General features: G+C 48.6%; 1 protein-coding gene across 1 annotated transcript; it reads left to right on the top strand.

The window, feature by feature from the left end:
- Positions 1–1,074: 1,074 nt before the first annotated feature.
- Positions 1,075–1,867, top strand: LOC123427962. Its single transcript, XM_045112108.1, has 2 exons — positions 1,075–1,371; positions 1,536–1,867. Exons 1-2 carry the CDS (start codon positions 1,222–1,224, stop codon positions 1,638–1,640), a joined length of 255 nt encoding a protein of 84 aa, XP_044968043.1. The 5' UTR covers positions 1,075–1,221; the 3' UTR covers positions 1,641–1,867.
- The last annotated feature ends 16,987 nt before the right edge of the window (positions 1,868–18,854 follow it).

The raw sequence follows: 18,854 nt of genomic DNA, 5'->3' as shown, positions 1-18,854 counted from the left end.
TTCTCTGTATTTGTTGCCCTCCGTCATGTTTTTGTCGACTCGTCCATCACCACCCTCTATCAACCACGGCTAACATCGCTGTAGTGCCTCCTCATGTTGTAAGATCCGCCTCCTCTCAACCCCACACATACTACCATCTCTCGGATTCGTCGACCCTTTGCCACGCCTCGGCGTTGCCAAAATCATTTTTTTGACCTTTGGATAAAAGTTCAGCATGATTTGATCCTATTTAAAAAATTATTTTACGAGTTTTGAGACGCCTCCCACCGTGGGGTTTGTGTAACTCTGAAGACGTCATGGTCTATGACGCTTCCGCCAAAAGCCTGAACGTTTATGTGTAGGATGAAACGCCATGAGCCATGACATCCATAGCCGTGATGTTTCCATGCAATGCAAAACATCACGATGAGCAGATGAAGTCAGAAAAAAAGAAGACTTGATTATGAAGAACTTTCATAGCGTGTTCAAATATTTCTAGACTTTAAGGGCTCGTTTGATCCAAAGGAATTCCATGGGATTTCGAAGGGTTGGAATTCATAGGATCTTTCCGTACGTTTGTCATTTGATTCACATCGTTGAGTCCTATGAAACCAAGTGTGGCTGCTGGATCCAGCCCAACCTTTTCGACGTTTGTCGTTTGATTTATTGGAAATCTAGCATCCGGTCCAGCTTTTTTTCAACTCTTTTGTTTTTTCAATGACATCACACATTCCATGCTAATCCTATATGATTCGAATGTACATGTCATTTAAATTCTATTTTTTTCTATTCCTGCATTTTAAGAATACAGCAAATCAAAGAGGGCCAAAACAAGAATGATTTTGCTCCCTCGGCGTAGCGACGCCGCGTCGTCTGACTTTGCCCCTGGCTCATCGCTGACCAGCGTTTGGTCTCCGTCTCTGACTCGGTGCTGCGCGTTTGTTCAGTGCGAAGGACCAGCTGAACGCATCTCGTGCTCCCTCCATCGGGCGGGCCCATTCGCCGGCGAGTTTCACGCCCGGCCCGCCAGGACACGGCTCCTCCAACATTTCAATCCCGTTAAATTCCGCGCTCAAGTCCGGTAGAGCGTGTAGACTATAAAAAAATACGCGGCTAGCCGTCCGCCACCTCCATTCCAGCCCGACCTGCCCACGCAAGGAATTTCCAGCCTCCGCGCCTCGTCCCCACCAGCCAGCCGCCGGACGAGGAGGAGGGGAGAGGAAAGCGGCCGCTGGATCGACGATGATGTGGGGCGTCGCAGCCGCCGTCGCCTCCGCGGCCGCCGTCGCCGTGGCCTCCGGCGCCGAGCTCCTCGCCTGCGACTGCGCCCCGACGGACCCCGCCGCCGCCGTCGCCGTCGGCAGATGCGACGACTTCCTCCTCCGCCAGCGGGTACGGATCACGGCCTCCTCCCTCGCCCGCCTTCTCCCCCAACCTTCCCCTCCCTCCCTCCCCCAAAGAATCCCCTTTCCCCGGTCCTCGATTTGGGATCACGGGCACGGCGGACGGCTTCTTGTTCTTGAGACGCTCTCTTCTTACGCGCTGCTTATCCGCAGGAACCCCCGTCGTCGAGCGCGGGGAGCGGCGTCACGGACGACAAGTTCGCGCCGCGGTTCGACGGCCTGCGCTTCATCGAGACGCTCGTCACGGCGCACCGCTGAAACCCCCCTGTTCCTCGGGGGATTCTTTCTCTTCGTGCGATTCGCGGGGAGATGCGAGCGAGCTGCTACCCTATTAATTCGGCGATTGGCGGCCAACGCGCCGCCAAATTTTTGCTACTAGGACAAATTGAGGTTTTTTCGTTTCTTTTTCTCTTCCTTTGCTGATGACGATTATCGTCCTATTGTTGTTGAGTGATGCGATTGAATTGGAACCTTCAAGTATGTGATGATTGTGTGTACCAGTGCCAGTACCGGTTCTTTACCTGATCCGTCGTGCAAGCATGGTATTGGTATGCTATGATTTCACCTCCAAACTTTGCCGTTCTCATGTGTGGTAGGTCTGCCGTCCTCTGTTTGTGGTTGGCCTCGTTCCGGGATTGTCCTTTCCCCTCTTTGCTGCACGCGTATCACATGGCTCAATGCTTGGAGTGCATCCTGTCCATGGATTTTGGGGTAAAATTAGCAGCTAGAGCACCTCGATGTATGTTAATGATTACTGATTCTGCTCGGCCAAATTAGTGGCTCCTTGCCGTCCATGTCTGCTTCCTGATTTGGATAACCATTTTCAGCTCATATTCACTTGTTTCTGTTCTGTACAACAAGTAGAAGAATATGTTTATCATATCTTATATCGCGCACTTGTAGATTCTTGTGACCAGGCTTTGAATGGATGACATCAAAAGAAGGTGCTACCTTTCAAGGTCTTGATTATCATAAACATTCGTCCAAAGCATTGTTTCCAGATGGAATGCTTCATGAATACTACTCCTTCCGTTCATTTTACTCCGTATATAGTCTTTTAGTGAAATATTTAAAAAGACTTATATTTAGGAACGAGGGAATATTAGTAATCCATGCATCTCTTAATTCTTAACTGGGCATTATGGATTACCCACCCTACTTCATGTCTCTTTCAAGGAATTCAGTCGCCCTTCCAGTTCTATGGATGCTTTAAAGAATGACCATGCCTTGCAGAAACTGCATTGTTGGACTGAAGTACCCTACCAATCCAACAGAACAGGATGGATTATTGTGCCAAACGAACTACACCCCAAATTGACTGTTTGGAACAGGCGTTGTAAGCAATTTACACGATAGGATAAGAAACTATTCCGGCAATACAATTTTATTCGCAACATTATGGGTGTAAGGTACATTGAGTACCACTATGTTTGCAGCGAAAAGGGTGCATAAACACAAATTCAATATAAACAGGATGCTCACTTGCTCAGTGAAAAGGGTGGACTCGCAGCGATAGACCAGATCTGATGGCGGCTGCTGGATAGGTCCCGGATCTAGGGCAGAGCAAGGCGGCGTTGTGGGGCTACTCTTCTCGACCAAGGTAAAGAGCTCCGGATCATCCATGTCGATGACCTGCACGAGCACGGACATAGGAGGGTGAGTCAAACCGGAGGGAGAGATAGATAAGGAGAAACGAGGTAGAGAGGAAGGAGATGGAGGGAGCATCGGGGTTGGTAGCCGGTGGCGAGGTGCTCCAGCAGGGGAAGACCGGTGAGGTCCTGGACGCCGGCGACGCGTGGCGGCTTCCTCTTTCAGCACCATGGAGGATGCGCGAATGGGCAGGAGCCCTGTGAGAGAGCCTACGGAGAGAGGGGGAGAGTGACATGAGAGAGGAGGGATTTGGGAGAGGAGATGGGGATTTTATACCCCGTGTAATGAAGACCACTTAGTAGTAGCGCTTTTATTAAATCCCGCGCTACTAGTAAGTAGTAGTAGCGAGTGGTGAAAACCCACGCTACTACTATCAACTTAGCAGTAGCGCTTGTTTTATAACCCGTGCTACTAGTATGGCTTGTCCCCGGGGGTAGAGTGAACACCACTTAGTAGTACCGTGGGTTTATACTGCGCGCTACTACTATCAACTTAGCAGTAGCAAGTGATAAAAATTAGCGCTACTAGTAAGTACCAGTAGCATGTGGTAAAAACCAACGCTACTAGTAAGTGACTGTCTATAAGGTTTTTCCTACTAGTGCCTACCTCTCTATATATAAGAGGAAGTCTATATATAGGAGGAAGAGAGAGGGGAGGGCGCCCTAAGGTTACCCCCTAGGGGCTGGCAACCAAGGGAGGAGGGGCGGCGGCTAGGGTTAGGGTGCCCCCCCACTTGGGTGCCTTGCCACCCCAGTTGGGCTGGCCTGCGCCCCAAGGAGGCCCATCCCCTTTGACTGAAGTGGTTGGGGAGAGGGGCTTCGCCCAGCCCCTTGGTGGGATGCGGTGCCCCCTCTCCTTGGCCCATGAGGCCCCCAAACAATTGTCGGGGCCTCCCGAAACCCCTTTTGGTACTCCGTAAAACCCTCGGTACGCCTCAGAACACTTTCGGACTCCGATGACCTTCATCCTATATATCAATCTTCACCTCCGGACTATTCCGGAGTTCCTCGTCACGTTCGGGATCTCACCCTGGACTCGGAACAACCTTTCAGTCACCAACACTGTGCTTATATCGTCACCGAACCTTAAGTATGTAGACCATACGGGTTCGAGAACTATGCAGACATGACCGAGACACTCTCCGGTCAATAACCAACAGTGGGACCTGGATGTCCATATTAGTTCCTACATATTCTACGAAGATCTTTCATCGGTTGAACCTCAATGTCAAGGATTCAACCAATCCCATGTGTTGTCCCCTTTGTCCTTCGATATGTTATGTGCCCGAGATTTTCGATCGTCGGCATCTCCATACCTAGTTCAACCTCGTTACCGGCAAGTCTCTTTACTCGTTCCGTAATACAAGATCCCGTGACTAACCTCTTATTCACATTGCTTGCAAGCTCAACTCGCTGTTATTGAGTAATAGAGTATATCCTCCGAGCTTGCTAAACTTTTCATATACATAAATACTGCATGCCTGATTATTTTTATTATTGCTTATTACTTAAGATTTTGTCTGCTAATTGGCCCAGCAAAAAATTTATTAGTGTTCCCTTGCTATATCATTTTTATAACTTCGATTGCAGTCTGCAGCCCACTAAGAATGAAATTAATTCATGTTCTTAAATACTTAATTAAAGCATTTATATAACGACAAACATTTTTATAGCTTCACCGCAGTAGTGTCTTGTTTAAATGAAGAGATTATTATTCCTCCAACTTGTGCTTAGCATGTGTGAGTCAGGATTCAGGAGGCCTTCACACACATCAGACATACACACCACTGCGGCTTAATCTACTTATTCTTTCTCTAGGTTTCACTTTAGAGCATACACCTTTTACTTTTAATACATATCATTTGTGAGGTGCAGGTTTTGTTACACAACGCTATAAGAACTTGAGGTGATTCGTGGGTTGTAGGGCATGTGGAGCTTCACAATTATGTTACATATTGAATGTATCATAAGATTGTTGTGGTTACTTTTCATTATTTGGTACATGAAGTCATGGTAGGAAAAGTTGTATGCATAGCTTGTGATACATGGTGATGCATCTTTGTGATGTTAATTGTGCGCCCCATTTATTGATACTTTGACAGTTTCCGATTTATTGGATTATACTGTAGGTGCATAGTATCAATGAAGATATGATCAAGCTTAAAATATAACGAGAAAAATATGGTTATATACAGAAGTTAATTACACATGATTCGTTGCTTTCGTAAAGGATGGAGTTATGAAAATAGATGAAATATACTCAATGTCTAACTTACTTTTACATGTTGTGTTATATGGATCCTGAGACGATGATCAAGTTGTTTTACTCTATGTGTGTGTTACTTGATTGTCAATTGTGGAATGAAATTGACTACGATGATGTTGCATGTAATATGTTTTTGTTAAGTCTATATGGTTGAGAAGTCCATTATGTGTGTACGTTTGATCCAAGATATGATGCTCATATGAGAAAAAATAAATATGCAAAGCTATATTCAGTTTAAATTAAGATTTATGTTATATTATTGCGCGTTCATTTTATTAAAATAATTGTGCCCTAACTAAGATGACGGGGGAATATTTCTTTCTATGATAATTATACGTGCGTTGCATGGCATACTAACTAGTTGATCTGAAAGGAGACGCGCTGCAGCTGCCCGCCGTCGTAAACTGTCACTGCTTCATCTTCCTGTAGTAGAGTACCTCCTCCGGCAAAATTGATAAATTTGATCCAGGAGTCAAAGTATTTTACAAACTGAACTACGTTTGAAAAAATTCCACCCAATTGACCCTTTTGTATGGTGCCCGACAGTCAGGCGCCACACTACACTTAGGCGCCACACAGTATAGTGTAACGTCTATGCCTTAGACGTCATACTAGGTCTCAACTTTACACAACGTAGTGTCGGGCGTCACACAGTGTAGTGTGGCGGCTAAGACAAAGGCATCACACAAAAGGGTCAGCTGGATGATTTTTTTTTCAAATGTAGTTCAGTTTGTGAATTAGTTTGGTTTTTGAATCAAAATTTTCCATTTTGCCACCTCCTCCTCGTCTGGCTGCCGTTGACCATGTCAGTTTACAGTTGTTGTCCAAGTTTCAAAAAATTCAGATTCTCGTAGCAGTAAACTGTTAGAATTCAGTTTCGTCAGACAATACATCTTTCTTCCGTTTCGTCACGAAATACAGTTTTCATGGAAGAGCATTGCCATGGCAGCTGTTTCAGCACAACACGCACACGGACCACATCAGCCTAAGACGCTAGATATTAATAACAGCCACTTCCTATAATCACGGGTCATCACCCCACGTTGCAGTTTCCTTCTATTCAGTCGAGCAGAAAACAAAAAATATCAGAAAAACACGGCTAGATCCGAAAATTATGGTGCCATTTGAGGAAGAACTTCACGTCAGATTTGATCCTATAATCCCGGCAAGACCCACACAAAGGAAAAAACTGTTATTGAACAAATATGTGCCGCCCAGCTCACACCTCGTCCACCTTGCCGTCGGCGCTCGCGCATGTCACCCACATCGCCACAGCACTCGCGCACGTCGCACACCTCGCCGCTGCACCCATGCAAATCGCCGCCGGTGGTGGTTGGCCGGTCCGGTCCTTGAAATCAGAACCGTCATGCTGCTCGGTCCGGTCTGGCCCGGACCGCCGACGGTCGGTCCAATCGACGGCTCGGACCGGGACCGGACCGGATCGGACCGTGTCCACCCTGAGGTGGAGTCCATGGCCGTCGGGCAACATCATCCATCGACGCGGATGGAAGCGCGGGTCGGCGACGCCACGCCCGCGTGGGCAGATGGTGCTGGACCGCCAGTGCGTGCACACGGCGCGGAAGCGGACGTAGTCGAGCAGGTCTCCGGCTAGCACCCGCTGGTCGACCGGCTCTACCAAATCAGCGGGCATGGACGCCGGCAGAGACATGCCGCCGGAGCACGTGGCGGAGGCAACCGTGTGATGATTGCTGGAGGGTGTTTGCTTGCGTACGCGGAGGAGGACTTTGATCTAGCGATCCTGTAGACAAAATCATTAAGCAGATCGATCATCTAGGTTCTTTCCTGTTGCCCTACGGTATTTCCTCCGTAAGAAAACCTTCGATTGACTTGGCGACCAACTATAAGGAAGGATGGGCCCTGAGATGCTACTGTTGGAGCAACTCTAGCAGACCCCGCATCCGTCCGACCCGCAAAACGTGTTTGCAGTTCACAGAAAAACATTTTTACGGGCCGGCGCGCACGTCCACGGATGCAAACACTGCATAACGGATTCGTAAAAAATCATATTCGTGGAATATGCTTTTTCAGACCCCGCGCGGGCTGAAATGTCCCTCCCATCAACCATTCCTGCTTATATACAGGGCACCGCAATGGCGAGGGGGAAACCCGCGAATACGCGGGTTGCCGAGATTTTGCCGCGTTCCGCAAAAATATTTACGGACCGCGGCGGGATGCGGGGTCTGATCGGGCAGGTTTTTTCGCCCCAACCCGCATTTTGGCGGTTATTTTCCAGATCGAAACGGGATGCAGGGTGTGCTAAAGTTACTCTTAGGCCTGAGATAACGTGTCCAATCGCCCGCCGGCAGGGCTAATATCGGGCCCGTCATTCTTTATGCTTGTGTGAGCGCGTGATTGGCATGCTCGGATTGGTAACACACTTATATCGATAATACACTATGTTTTGAGATTAATAATAAACAATGTTTTTTAAAGATATAATCATTATGTAAATCTACGCAGGTGTTTTCCACAAATAAATATATAATGATGTGTTTTTATTATTACTTGTAGAACCCAGGCAGTAATAAAAACGCCCGGTCAATCTCACAGGATACTTGATATCGGTGTTTTCCTTTTCTTTTCCTCTCTCACAACGCGACCAGGGAAAGCCTTCCAACCCTCGATTTTTGTTGATGTGCCCGTGAATTCGTCACCCCTCCGTTCGCCAATCACGGACGATGACAAAGAGTGGATTTATGATGTCACCGCTCCGTCTAGTAGATACGTAGGGCTTTAGTCCTCGTAGAGACGAACCTCGAATGGATGACAATGCTTTTTCTTAGAGTCGGTGTTCAGGCTTCGATTCTCCTCAAGTTCATTCGTCGGAAAGGATTACACGAAGCTCCCGCAAAGATTCCTGACAGATTCTTAAAAAATAAAATAAAACTTTGGACGGTATTGTTTCTAAAAAAATAATGTGTAGCAGATTCTTAAAAAAAAACGTACGTGTAGCTATGTGCAGCGTAACACAAACGGGGGATGCCGTACTGTAATTCGGAGTCGGAGCCGAGTCCGAAAGGTTCTCTTGTCGTGCATGGATGCACTTATAAAATCTACAGTACGTACGCCCCAACCTCTTACCTCTAAGTAGTGCCCCGATCGACGGATCACGAGAGAGATCAGCCAACGACCAATATCCACCCACCGGATCGACGACGATCGACCAAGCAGCGCACACAATGCCGGCAACAACGGCATCGGGCCAGTGGGCGGAACTCCCGGCCGACCTGCTCCGCGACATCGCCTGCCGTCTCCACATCGCGTCCGACTCCGTCCGCTTCGACGCCGTCTGCAGGCCATGGCGCAACGCGCTCGAAGATCAAGAACTCTTCCTTCCGTGGCTCCTCGCGCCGTCCGAGGCCGGCGACGGCTCACCGGAGGACCAGCGGTGCCGCTGCGTCTTCTCCAGGACGAGCTACCGCGCGCCCGGCATCTGCACCCGGGACAGGAGGGTCGCCTGCGCCGACGGCACGGCGGGGTGGCTGCTCAGCGCCCACAAGGAGCTCTCCCTCGTCGACCCCTTGAACGCCGACCCCCTGCCTCTGCCTTTCCCCAGCCAACGCCTGGACCGCAAGTGGCTGGAGCACAGGCACCGCATCATCTCCGATGATGGCACCGTCCTATTATAGAACTTCAGTCCGAACCCACCGCGACATGCTTGTTATACCTATCCATACCGCAGAGACAGGTTCCGGGCATCCATCCTGCGCCCCGGCGACGGCGAGGGCCAATGGCAGCGTGTATCGTCAGATCTCGGCGGCACCGGCACCGGCACCGGCACCGACCGCTTCTGCGCCGCCGCGCACTACCGCGGCTACGTCGTCTGCGTGGGTTTGGCTACCTACCACGTGCTCCGGCCCAACGGGGAACCACTCGTCGATGGCTTAGCGTTACCGGTCGTGCGAGGAAAGGTACGCCGGCGCAGCCACCTCGTGGAATATGACGGTAGGCTGCTGCTGGCCAGTGTTCTTCAAGTCGACGGCGGCAACGCCGATGACCTGTCGGTGTCGCTGCACAAGCTACGTGTGAAGAAGGGCGGCGAGGTGGTACGGTGGAGGCGCCGTGACTTCTACTGCGACGAGGACGACGTCCTCTTCTTGGGCTTCCCGGGCAGCTTCGCCGTGGACGTCGAGTCGTTCGGCGGGGAGGTGAGCGGTGGCACCGCCTACTTTGTCATGCCCAACGCAGCTCCGCGGCAGCCGTGCAGCGTGTACAGGTACAACTTCAAAGGTGACGGCGCCGCCACGCTGGTGGAGACGCTGCCGTCCGGATGGAACGACGCCAGCTGCATGTGGTTCATACCCGCTCCTGATATAACCTTGTTTCCAGCAGCCACCTGCAGCAGCAGCACCACCACCACCATCATCAATCCCATTCCCTTCTATTATTTCTTTGTCATGATGCTGCTGCTTCTCGCAATCTTTTTTGCATTACTGTTTTGTAGATTCATCGGCCGGATGATGCATTATAAAGTTTAGACCTTTTTTAAATACATATGGATTGAAAATTATAAATGATAATTTTGGCTGTACTATCGTCAATGCCCTTTGTCCTTCAAAATATTCTGAGTGCCAAAATGCTAGACCTACTAAATTCTACTTACGTTTATTAAATCTTCCAACTAATCTAAACATGCCTCCCTGATTTTCAGGGATGGGTGGGCCTCACCCTTCTTTTAATCCAATCAATGATTGTCAAATCAGACTATTCCCTAAACGTACGTAATGTTGCAGCTTTCATTAAGAATTGAAATGGGTAAACACATTTCTTATATATCTATGGACATAAATTTTACTTGAAAAATGTGCAATTTCAAACTTGGCTTGCCACTCAAAACTTGTCCAACATGCATATAGTTCATTGTTGTCGTATAGATAAAACATATAGATAATATAGATAATATATTACATATAGATAATAAAACTAGTTCAACACATAAATAATATAAACTAGTCCAACACACAGATAATAAAATTAGCATATATAGATAAAACTACTCCAAGTCGTCACTGTGAGTGTTGTCCGGGGTAGATAGAAATGCGTCCTTCCAACGTTCATCGTCGGAAATGAAGATGGACGGCAAACCGCTGTTGACGCCCCGCACTGTGATATAGCGAGTAACTTGCGCCGACGTCTGTCCTGCCGCTCCGCGCGACGCCTTGCCTTCCTCTCCGCCTAGAAGGCGTTTTCGGCGGTGACGTCCTCCGGGTGGCGTCGGCGCCACTCCACCATGGCTCGCTCGTCCTCCTCGGCGACCAGGAGCCGGCGCTGCTGCCGATGGTGCTCCTGACGGTCTTGCTCTGTGATCAGACGAGGGGGAGGGGCGAGGTCCTGCGCCTGCTTGCGCGTGTAAACGTCGTGGAAGTTCATCTATGCGTGAGGCCTTCCTAGTCGCCACGCCGCCGCATCGTACGCGCGGGCGGCCTCGTGCGCGGTCTCGAGCGTGCCGAGGCCGAAGCGGACGTCGTCGGACCGGATCTCGGCGTAGTAGGTACTGGAAGGGCGCTCGCGGACGTCGCGGTAGCCCGAGGATACACGGCGGCGCGGCGGCATGGTGGCAGAGGGAGCGGCGAGGGAGAGGCAGAGGAAGAGGCAGAGGGAGAGGTGAGGAAGCAGCGAGGGAGAGGTGTGTGGCTGTGGGCAGCCGTGTGGCGGGTGCGGCATTTTATAGCGCGCGGAAAGCGGTGCGTCAAATCTGGCGCGCGGCCGCTCGCTTTCTCCCGCGGCGCGCGTAAAAGTTTACCGTGCGCGCTTTTTTGCCGCGTCCTGTGGAACGCGTGATTTGGTCCCGCACGCGCTAAAAATCGTATTTACCGTGCGCGCGCTTTTTACGGTCACTGTTGGAGATGCTTTTAAGTCATTAAAAACATACGTACCTCACATCTTTTATTGGTTGATTCTTTTATTTATGAAGAATAACAAAAAACAAGGTGAGAGGTAATGCATCGCGCCTAACTGTTTTAAAATTATTTGATTTTTGTAACATGACTTAAGCATCGGAACGGAGGGAGTAATATATAAACCGTAGTCGCTGCTTTATTTGTATAGGCTAGGATGTGTGTCCCTGCGTTGAACCCGTTGAAAGCAAAATCCTCACACTTCTATCGATCCATCCGTAATGAGAAGTGCCACTTCTTATTTTCAATACCACCGTTGATAGTTGTTACATTGCGAGCCTATTCACGAATAATGTGATGATCAATTTCAACATGACGAGCTTCATCGTCACACTCTATTCACGAATCAGCCATCTTTTAACTTGCCCTCACATCACCTGTTGGTAACGAGACTTTAGCCAAACGCCAAGAAAAAACCCTCACCTTGCAGGCAACATCAATGTTCCAGAGTTCGGACCAACTCTTTCTCATGCGCTCCCCGTCGGGAATTAACTCTCGCCCAACACTAGCATCTCACTGCCCAGCTCTATTCGCCAAGTACATCTGCGTCCCGACGGATTTAACAACTAACATCAAATCTTAATGTATCATACGCACAACCAAAAACCCTAACCCGACACCCTGAGGATCTGCTGGGAATCTTTTCCAAAGCTTCGTGTAATCCTTTTCGACGAATGAACTAGAGAAGAATCGAAGCCCGAAAGACTGACTCCAAGAAGAAGCATTGTTATCAGTCTGAGGTTCGCCCCTACGATGACTAAAACCCTACATATCTACTAGACGGAGCCGAGACACCATAAATCCACTCCTCTTCACCGTCCGCTGGAGTGGCGGACGGAGGGGAGGTGAATTCATGGGTTCAAAAAGGGTCCCCCGCTTTGTATTACAAAGCAACCAACCGATACAGTCAACGATAGATGCTGGGGCGGAAGCGGCAAAGTCACACCCAAAAGAGACGAAAGAGAAAAAACAAAAAAACAAAATGCTCACAACGGCGGATCTACAGAAACGAAGAAGCTTCGCGACTACTGCACCCACCGAAGATCTCCCACCAAGCTTCAAGGCTCCAAAGCGCCGATACCAATCAACACCTCCAAGAAGGACCACGACGATGACGACGCTGCTGCCAAGGGTTTCTCCCAGTACGCGACGAGGCGAGAGAAAGGGTAGAACCCGACGCCCTCTCGAAAGGTCCGACGGCACCCACAGGCGCCACCGCGTCGGTGTCTGTCAGGCCGACAGGGGTTTCCCCCGATCCCAACCTTCACCTTGGATGCTTCGGAGCCCGCCACAAACCGGCCACCATCCGGCGCCAAAGCGGTCTTGAAACCTCCACACCGTCTCACCACGGCACCACGAGGTGAGGTCGGCACAGTGAAGAATTTGAGTCGGGACTAGGGGCAGCAACACCGTCGGCACACGGGAGAGGTCAACATCCACAGTCAACGACGCTAGCCGGTCGGACTCAATAGCATGAACATACGAGGGCCGTAAAGCTCCCATTGTCGCGCTGCAACATGCACGCCATCGGCATCCCCCCCCCTGTTGGAAATATGCCCTAGAGGCAATAATAAAATGGTTATTATCATATTTCCTTGTTCATGATAATCGTCTATTGTTCATGCTATAATTGCATTAACAGGAAACAGTAATACATGTGTGAATAAATAGATCACAATGTGTCCCTAGCAAGCCTCTAGTTGGCTAGCTCGTTAGTCAAATAGATGATCATGGTTTCCTGATCATGGGCATTAGATGTCATTGATAACGGGATCACATCATTGGGAGAATGATGTGATGGGCAAGATCCAATCCTAAGCATGGCACTAGATCGTATTGTTCGTATGCTAAAGCTTTTCTAATGTCAAGTATCTTTTCCTTCGACCGTGAGATTGTGCAACTCCCGGATACCGTAGGAGTGCTTTGGGTGTATCAAACGTCACAACGTAACTGGGTGACTATAAAGGTGCACTACGGGTACCTCCGAAAGTGTCTGTTGGGTTGGTACGAATCGAGATCGGGATTTGTCACTACGTGTGACGGAGAGGTATCTCTGGGCCCACTCGGTAGAACATCATCATGAGCTCAATGTGACTAAGGAGTTAGTCACACGATGACGTGCTACGGAACAAGTAAAGAGACTTACCGGTAACGAGATTGAACATGGTATAGGTATACCGACGATCGAATCTCGGGCAAGTTCTATACCGACAGACAAAGAGAATCGTATACGGGGTTGATTGAATCCTTGACATCGTGGTTCATCCGATGAGATCATCGTGGAGCAAGTGGAAGCCACCATGGGTATCCAGACCCCGCTGATGGTTATTGGTCGGAGAGGTGTCTCGGTCATGTCTGCCTGTCTCCCGAACCCGTAGGGTCTACACACTTAAGGTTCGGTGACGCTGGGGTCCTAGGGAATTGTTATAGGAGGTTACCGAAAGTTGTTCGGAGTCCCGGATCAGATCCCGGACGTCACGAGGAGCTCCGTAATGGTCCGGAGGTAAAGATTGATATATAGAACGGATGGTTTGGGATACCGGAAGTGTTTCGGGCATCACCGGTAACGTACCGGGACCACCGGGACCACCGGAGGTGGCCCCGGGGGTCCACCGAAGGGGGGCAACGACCCCGGGAGGTAAGGTGGGCCAAGTGGGGAAGGGAACCAGCCCCTAGGTGGGCTGGTGCGCCTCCCCACTTAGCCCAATGCGTGGGGGAGAGAAAAGGGGGGGGGGCAAACCCTAAGCCAGGTGGGCCTAAGGCCTACCAGGGGTGCGCCACACCCCTCCTCCCCCCCTTGGCCGCCGCACCAGCCCCATCTAGGGCTTCCGCCCCCCCCCCTATATATAGTGGGCACTTTTGGCCATTGGAGATCAGATTTTTGCCTCTCTCTCGGCGCAGCCCTGCCCTTCTTCCTCCTCCTCTCTGCCGGTGCTTGGCGAAGCCCTGCCGGGAGACCTCGTCTCTCCATCGACACCACGCGGTCGTGCTGCTGGAGTTCTTCCCCAACCTCTCCCTCCTCCTTGCTGGATCAAGGTGCGGGAGACGTCACCGAGCTGCACCTGTGTTGAACGCGGAGTTGCCGTATTTCGGCACTAGATCAGAATCGCTGCGAGTTAGACTCCATCAACCGCGTTCTAGCAACGCTTCCGCTTAGCGATCTTCAAAGGTATGAAGATGCTCTTACCCCTCTCTCGTTGCTGGTCTCTCCATAGGAAGATCTGAATATGCGTAGAAATTTTTTGAATTTATGCTACGTTACCCAACAGTGGTATCAGAGCCAGGTTTTCTATGCGTAGATTCTCTGCACGAGTAGAACACAAAAGTTGTGGGCGATGATTTGTCAATTTGCTTTCCGCTACTAGTCTTATTCTTTTCCGGCGGTATTATGGGATGAAGCGGCCCGGACCGACTTTACACGTACGCTTACGTGAGACTGGTTCCACCGACACATGCACACCGTGCATAAAGGTGGCTAGCGGGTGTCTGTCTCTCCTACTCTAGTCGGATTGGATTTGATGAAAAGGGTCCTTATGAAGGGTAAATAGCTTTGGCATATCATCATTGTGGCTGTCACGTAGGTAAGAAGGCGTTCTTGCTAGAAACCCAAATCAGCCACGTAAAAATTGCAACAACAATTAGAGGACGTCTAACTTGTTTTTGCAGGGTTTGACATGTGATGTGATATGGCCAAAGTTGTGATGTTGCATGTATGATGTATGAGATGATCATGTTATTGTAATAGGTTTCACGACTTGCATGTCGATGAGTATGACAACCGGCAGGAGCCATAGGAGTTGTCTTAATTTATTGTATGAGATGCAACGCCATGTGCTTACTACTTTTACTTCATTGCTAACGGTTAGCTATAGTAGTAGTGATAGTAGTAGTTGGTGTGACGACTTCACGGAGACATGATGATGGAGATCATGATGATGGAGATCATGGTGTCACGCCGGTGATGATGATGATCATGCGATGCCTGAAGATGGAGATCTAAAGAGCAAAGATGATAATGGCCATATCATGTCACTATATGATTGCTTTGTGATGTTTATCATGTTTTACATCTTATTGCTTAGAACGACGGTAGCATAATAAGATGATCCCTCTTAAAATTGCGAGAACGTATTCCCCTAAGTGTGCACCGTTGCGAAGGTTCGTTGTCTCGAAGCACCACGTGATGATCGGGTGTGATAGATTCTAACGTTCGCATACAACGGGTGTAAGCCAGATTTACACATGCGAAACACCTAGGTTGCTCGACAAGCTTAGCATGTACAGACATGACCTCGAATACAAGAGACGGAAAGGTCGAACATGAGTCGTATGGTTGAATACGATCAGCATGAAGTTGCTCACCATGGTGACTAGTCCATCTCACGTGATGATCGGACACGGGTTAGTCAACATGGATCATGTATCACTTAGATGACTAGAGGGATGTTGATTTAGGTGGGAGTTCATACTTAATTTGATTAAACGAACTTAATTGTCATGAACTTAGTCTAAAAGTTGTCTTTATAAATATTGTAGATGGCCAACGTCAACCTCAATTTCAACGCATTCCAAGAGAAAAACAAGCTCAAAGATGATGGTAGCAACTATGCGGACTGGGTTCGCAACTTGAAGCTCATCCTTGAAGCAGCTAAAAATGCTTATGTCCTTGATGCGCCGCTAGGTGACCCTCCCACTCCCGCAGCAGCCCAGGACATTCTGAACGTCTGGCAAACGCGGAGTGATGACTACTCTCTGGTTAGGTGTGGCATGTTATACAGTTTAGAAACGGGGCTCCAAAGGCGTTTTGAGCAACACGGAGCATATGAGATGTTCCAGGAGCTGAAGCTAGTTTTTCAAGAAAATGCCTGTGTCGAGAGATATGAAGTCTCCGACAAGTTCTTTAGCTGTAAGATGGAGGAGAACAGGTATGTCAGTGAGCACATACTCAAAATGTCTGGGTTACACGGTCGTTTGACTTCACTTGGAGTCGAACTTCCGGATGATGCTATAATTGACAGAATCCTCCAGTCTCTCCCACCAAGCTATAAAGGCTTTGTGCTTAACTACAACATGCAAGGGATGGAAAAGACCATTCCCGAGTTGTACTCGATGCTCAAGTCTGCAGAAGTAGAAATCAAGAAAGAGCATCAAGTGTTGATGGTCAACAAGACTACTAGTTTCAAGAAAGGCAAGGGTAAGAAGAACTTCAAGAAAGACGGCAAAGTTGTTGCCGCGCCCGGTAAGCCAGATGCCGGGAAGAAGAAAAAGAATGGACCCAAGCCTGAGACTGAGTGCTTCTATTGCAAGGGAAAGGGTCATTGGAAGCGGAACTGCCCCAAATACTTAGCGGACAAGAAGGCCGGCAACGTTAAAGGTATATGTGATATACATGTTATAGATGTGTACCTTACCAGCGCTCGTAGTAGCTCCTGGGTATTTGATACCGGTGTTGTTGCTCACATTTGCAACTCAAAGCAGGAACTGCGGAATAAGCGGAGACTGGCCAAGGACGAGGTGACGATGCGCGTCGGGAATGGTTCAAAGGTCGATGTGATCGCCGTCGGCACGCTACCTCTACATCTACCGTCGGGATTAGTTTTAAACCTTAATAATTGTTATTTAGTACCAGCTTTAAGCATGAACATTGTATCAGGGTCTTGCTTAATGCGAGACGGCTACTCATTTAAGTCAGAGAATAATGGTTGTTCTATTTATATGAGTGATATGTTTTATGGTCATGCTCCGCTGGTGAATGGTTTATTCTTGATGAATCTCGATCTTGATGTTACACATATTCATAGTGTGAGTACCAAAAGATGTAAAGTTGATAATGATAGTCCCACATACTTGTGGCACTGCCGCCTTGGTCGTATCGGCGTTAAGCGCATGAAGAAGCTCCATACTGATGGACTATTAGAGTCTCTTTATTTTGAATCATTTGACACATGCGAACCGTGCCTCATGTGCAAGATGACTAAGACTCCATTCTCAGGAATAATGGAGAGAGCAACCGACTTATTGGAAATAATACATACTGATGTGTGTGGTCCAATGAATGTTGAAGCTCGCGGTGGCTATCGTTATGTTCTCACTCTCACCGATGATTTGAGTAGGTATGGGGTATATCTACTTGATGAAACACAAATCTGAAACATTTGAAAAGTTCAAGGAATTTCAGAGTGAGGTCGAGAATCAACGTGACAGAAAAATCAAGTGTCTACGATCTGATCGTGGAGGAGAATATTTGAGTCACGAGTTTGGCACACACCTAAGGAAGTGTGGAATCGTTTCACAACTGACGCCGCCTGGCACACCGCAACACAACGGAGTGTCTGAACGTCGTAATCGCACCTTATTAGATATGGTACGATCTATGATGTCTCTTACCGACTTACCATTATCATTTTGGGGATACGCATTAGAAACTGCAGCATTCACTTTAAATAGGGCATCGTCTAAATCCGTTGAGACGACACCGTATGAACTATGGTTTGGCAAGAAACCTAAGTTGTCCTTTCTTAAAGTTTGAGGCTGCGATGCTCATGTGAAGAAACTTCAACCAGAAAAGCTCGAACCCAAAGCGGAGAAATGCGTATTCATAGGATACCCTAAGGAAACTATTGGGTATACCTTCTATCTTAGATCCGAAGGTAAAACCTTTGTTGTCAAGAACGGATCCTTTCTAGAGAAAGGGTTTCTCTCGAAAGAAGTAAGTGTGAGGAAGGTAGAACTTGATGAGGTAATTACACCCCCTCTCGAACAGGATAGTAGCGCAGCGCGGGAAGTTGTTCCTGTGGCGCCTACACCAACTGAAGAGGAAGTTAATGATGATGATCATGAAGCTTCGGATCAAGTTACTACTGAACCGCGAAGGTCCACAAGGGCACGCTCCGCACCAGAGTGGTACGGCAACCCTGTAATGGAAATCATGTTGTTAGACAACGGTGAACTTTCGAACTATGAAGAAGCGATGGCGGGCCCGGATTCCAACAAATGGCTTGAAGCTATGAAATCCGAGATAGGATCCATGTATGAGAACAAAGTATGGACTTTGGTGGACTTGCCCGATGACCGGCAAGCCATAGAAAATAAATGGATCTTCAAGAAGAAGACTGATGCAAACGGTAATGTAACCGTTTATAAAGCTCGACTTGTCGCAAAGGGTTTTCGACAAATTCAAGGAGTTGAATACGAAGAGACTTGCTCTCCCGTAGCGAAGCTGAAATCAGTCTGAATCATGTTAGCAATTGCCGCCTTTTATGATTATGAAATTTGGCAAATGGACGTCAAAACAGCGTTCCTTAACAGGAACCTTAAGGAAGAGTTGTATATGATGCAACCAGAAGGTTTTGTCGACCCTAAGGGTGCTAACAAAGTGTGCAAGCTCCAGCGCTCCATCTATGGGCTGGTGCAAGCATCTCGGAGTTGGAACATTCACTTTAATGAGGTGATTAAAGCGTTTGGGTTCATACAGGTTTACGGAGAAGCCTGACTGTACAAGAAAGTGAGTGGGAGCTCTGTAGCTTTCCTCATACTGTATGTGGATGACATATTATTGATGGGGAATAATATAGAGATGTTGGAGAGCATAAAGGCCTATTTGAACAAAAGTTTTTCAATGAAGGACCTTGGAGAAGTT

This window comes from Hordeum vulgare, chromosome 2H, assembly GCF_904849725.1.
Source record: "Hordeum vulgare subsp. vulgare chromosome 2H, MorexV3_pseudomolecules_assembly, whole genome shotgun sequence".
In the NCBI taxonomy this organism is placed as follows: Eukaryota; Viridiplantae; Streptophyta; class Magnoliopsida; order Poales; family Poaceae; genus Hordeum; species Hordeum vulgare.
The sequence above is the reverse complement of the archived record's forward strand: the minus strand, read 5'-3'. Positions and strand labels throughout refer to the sequence as shown.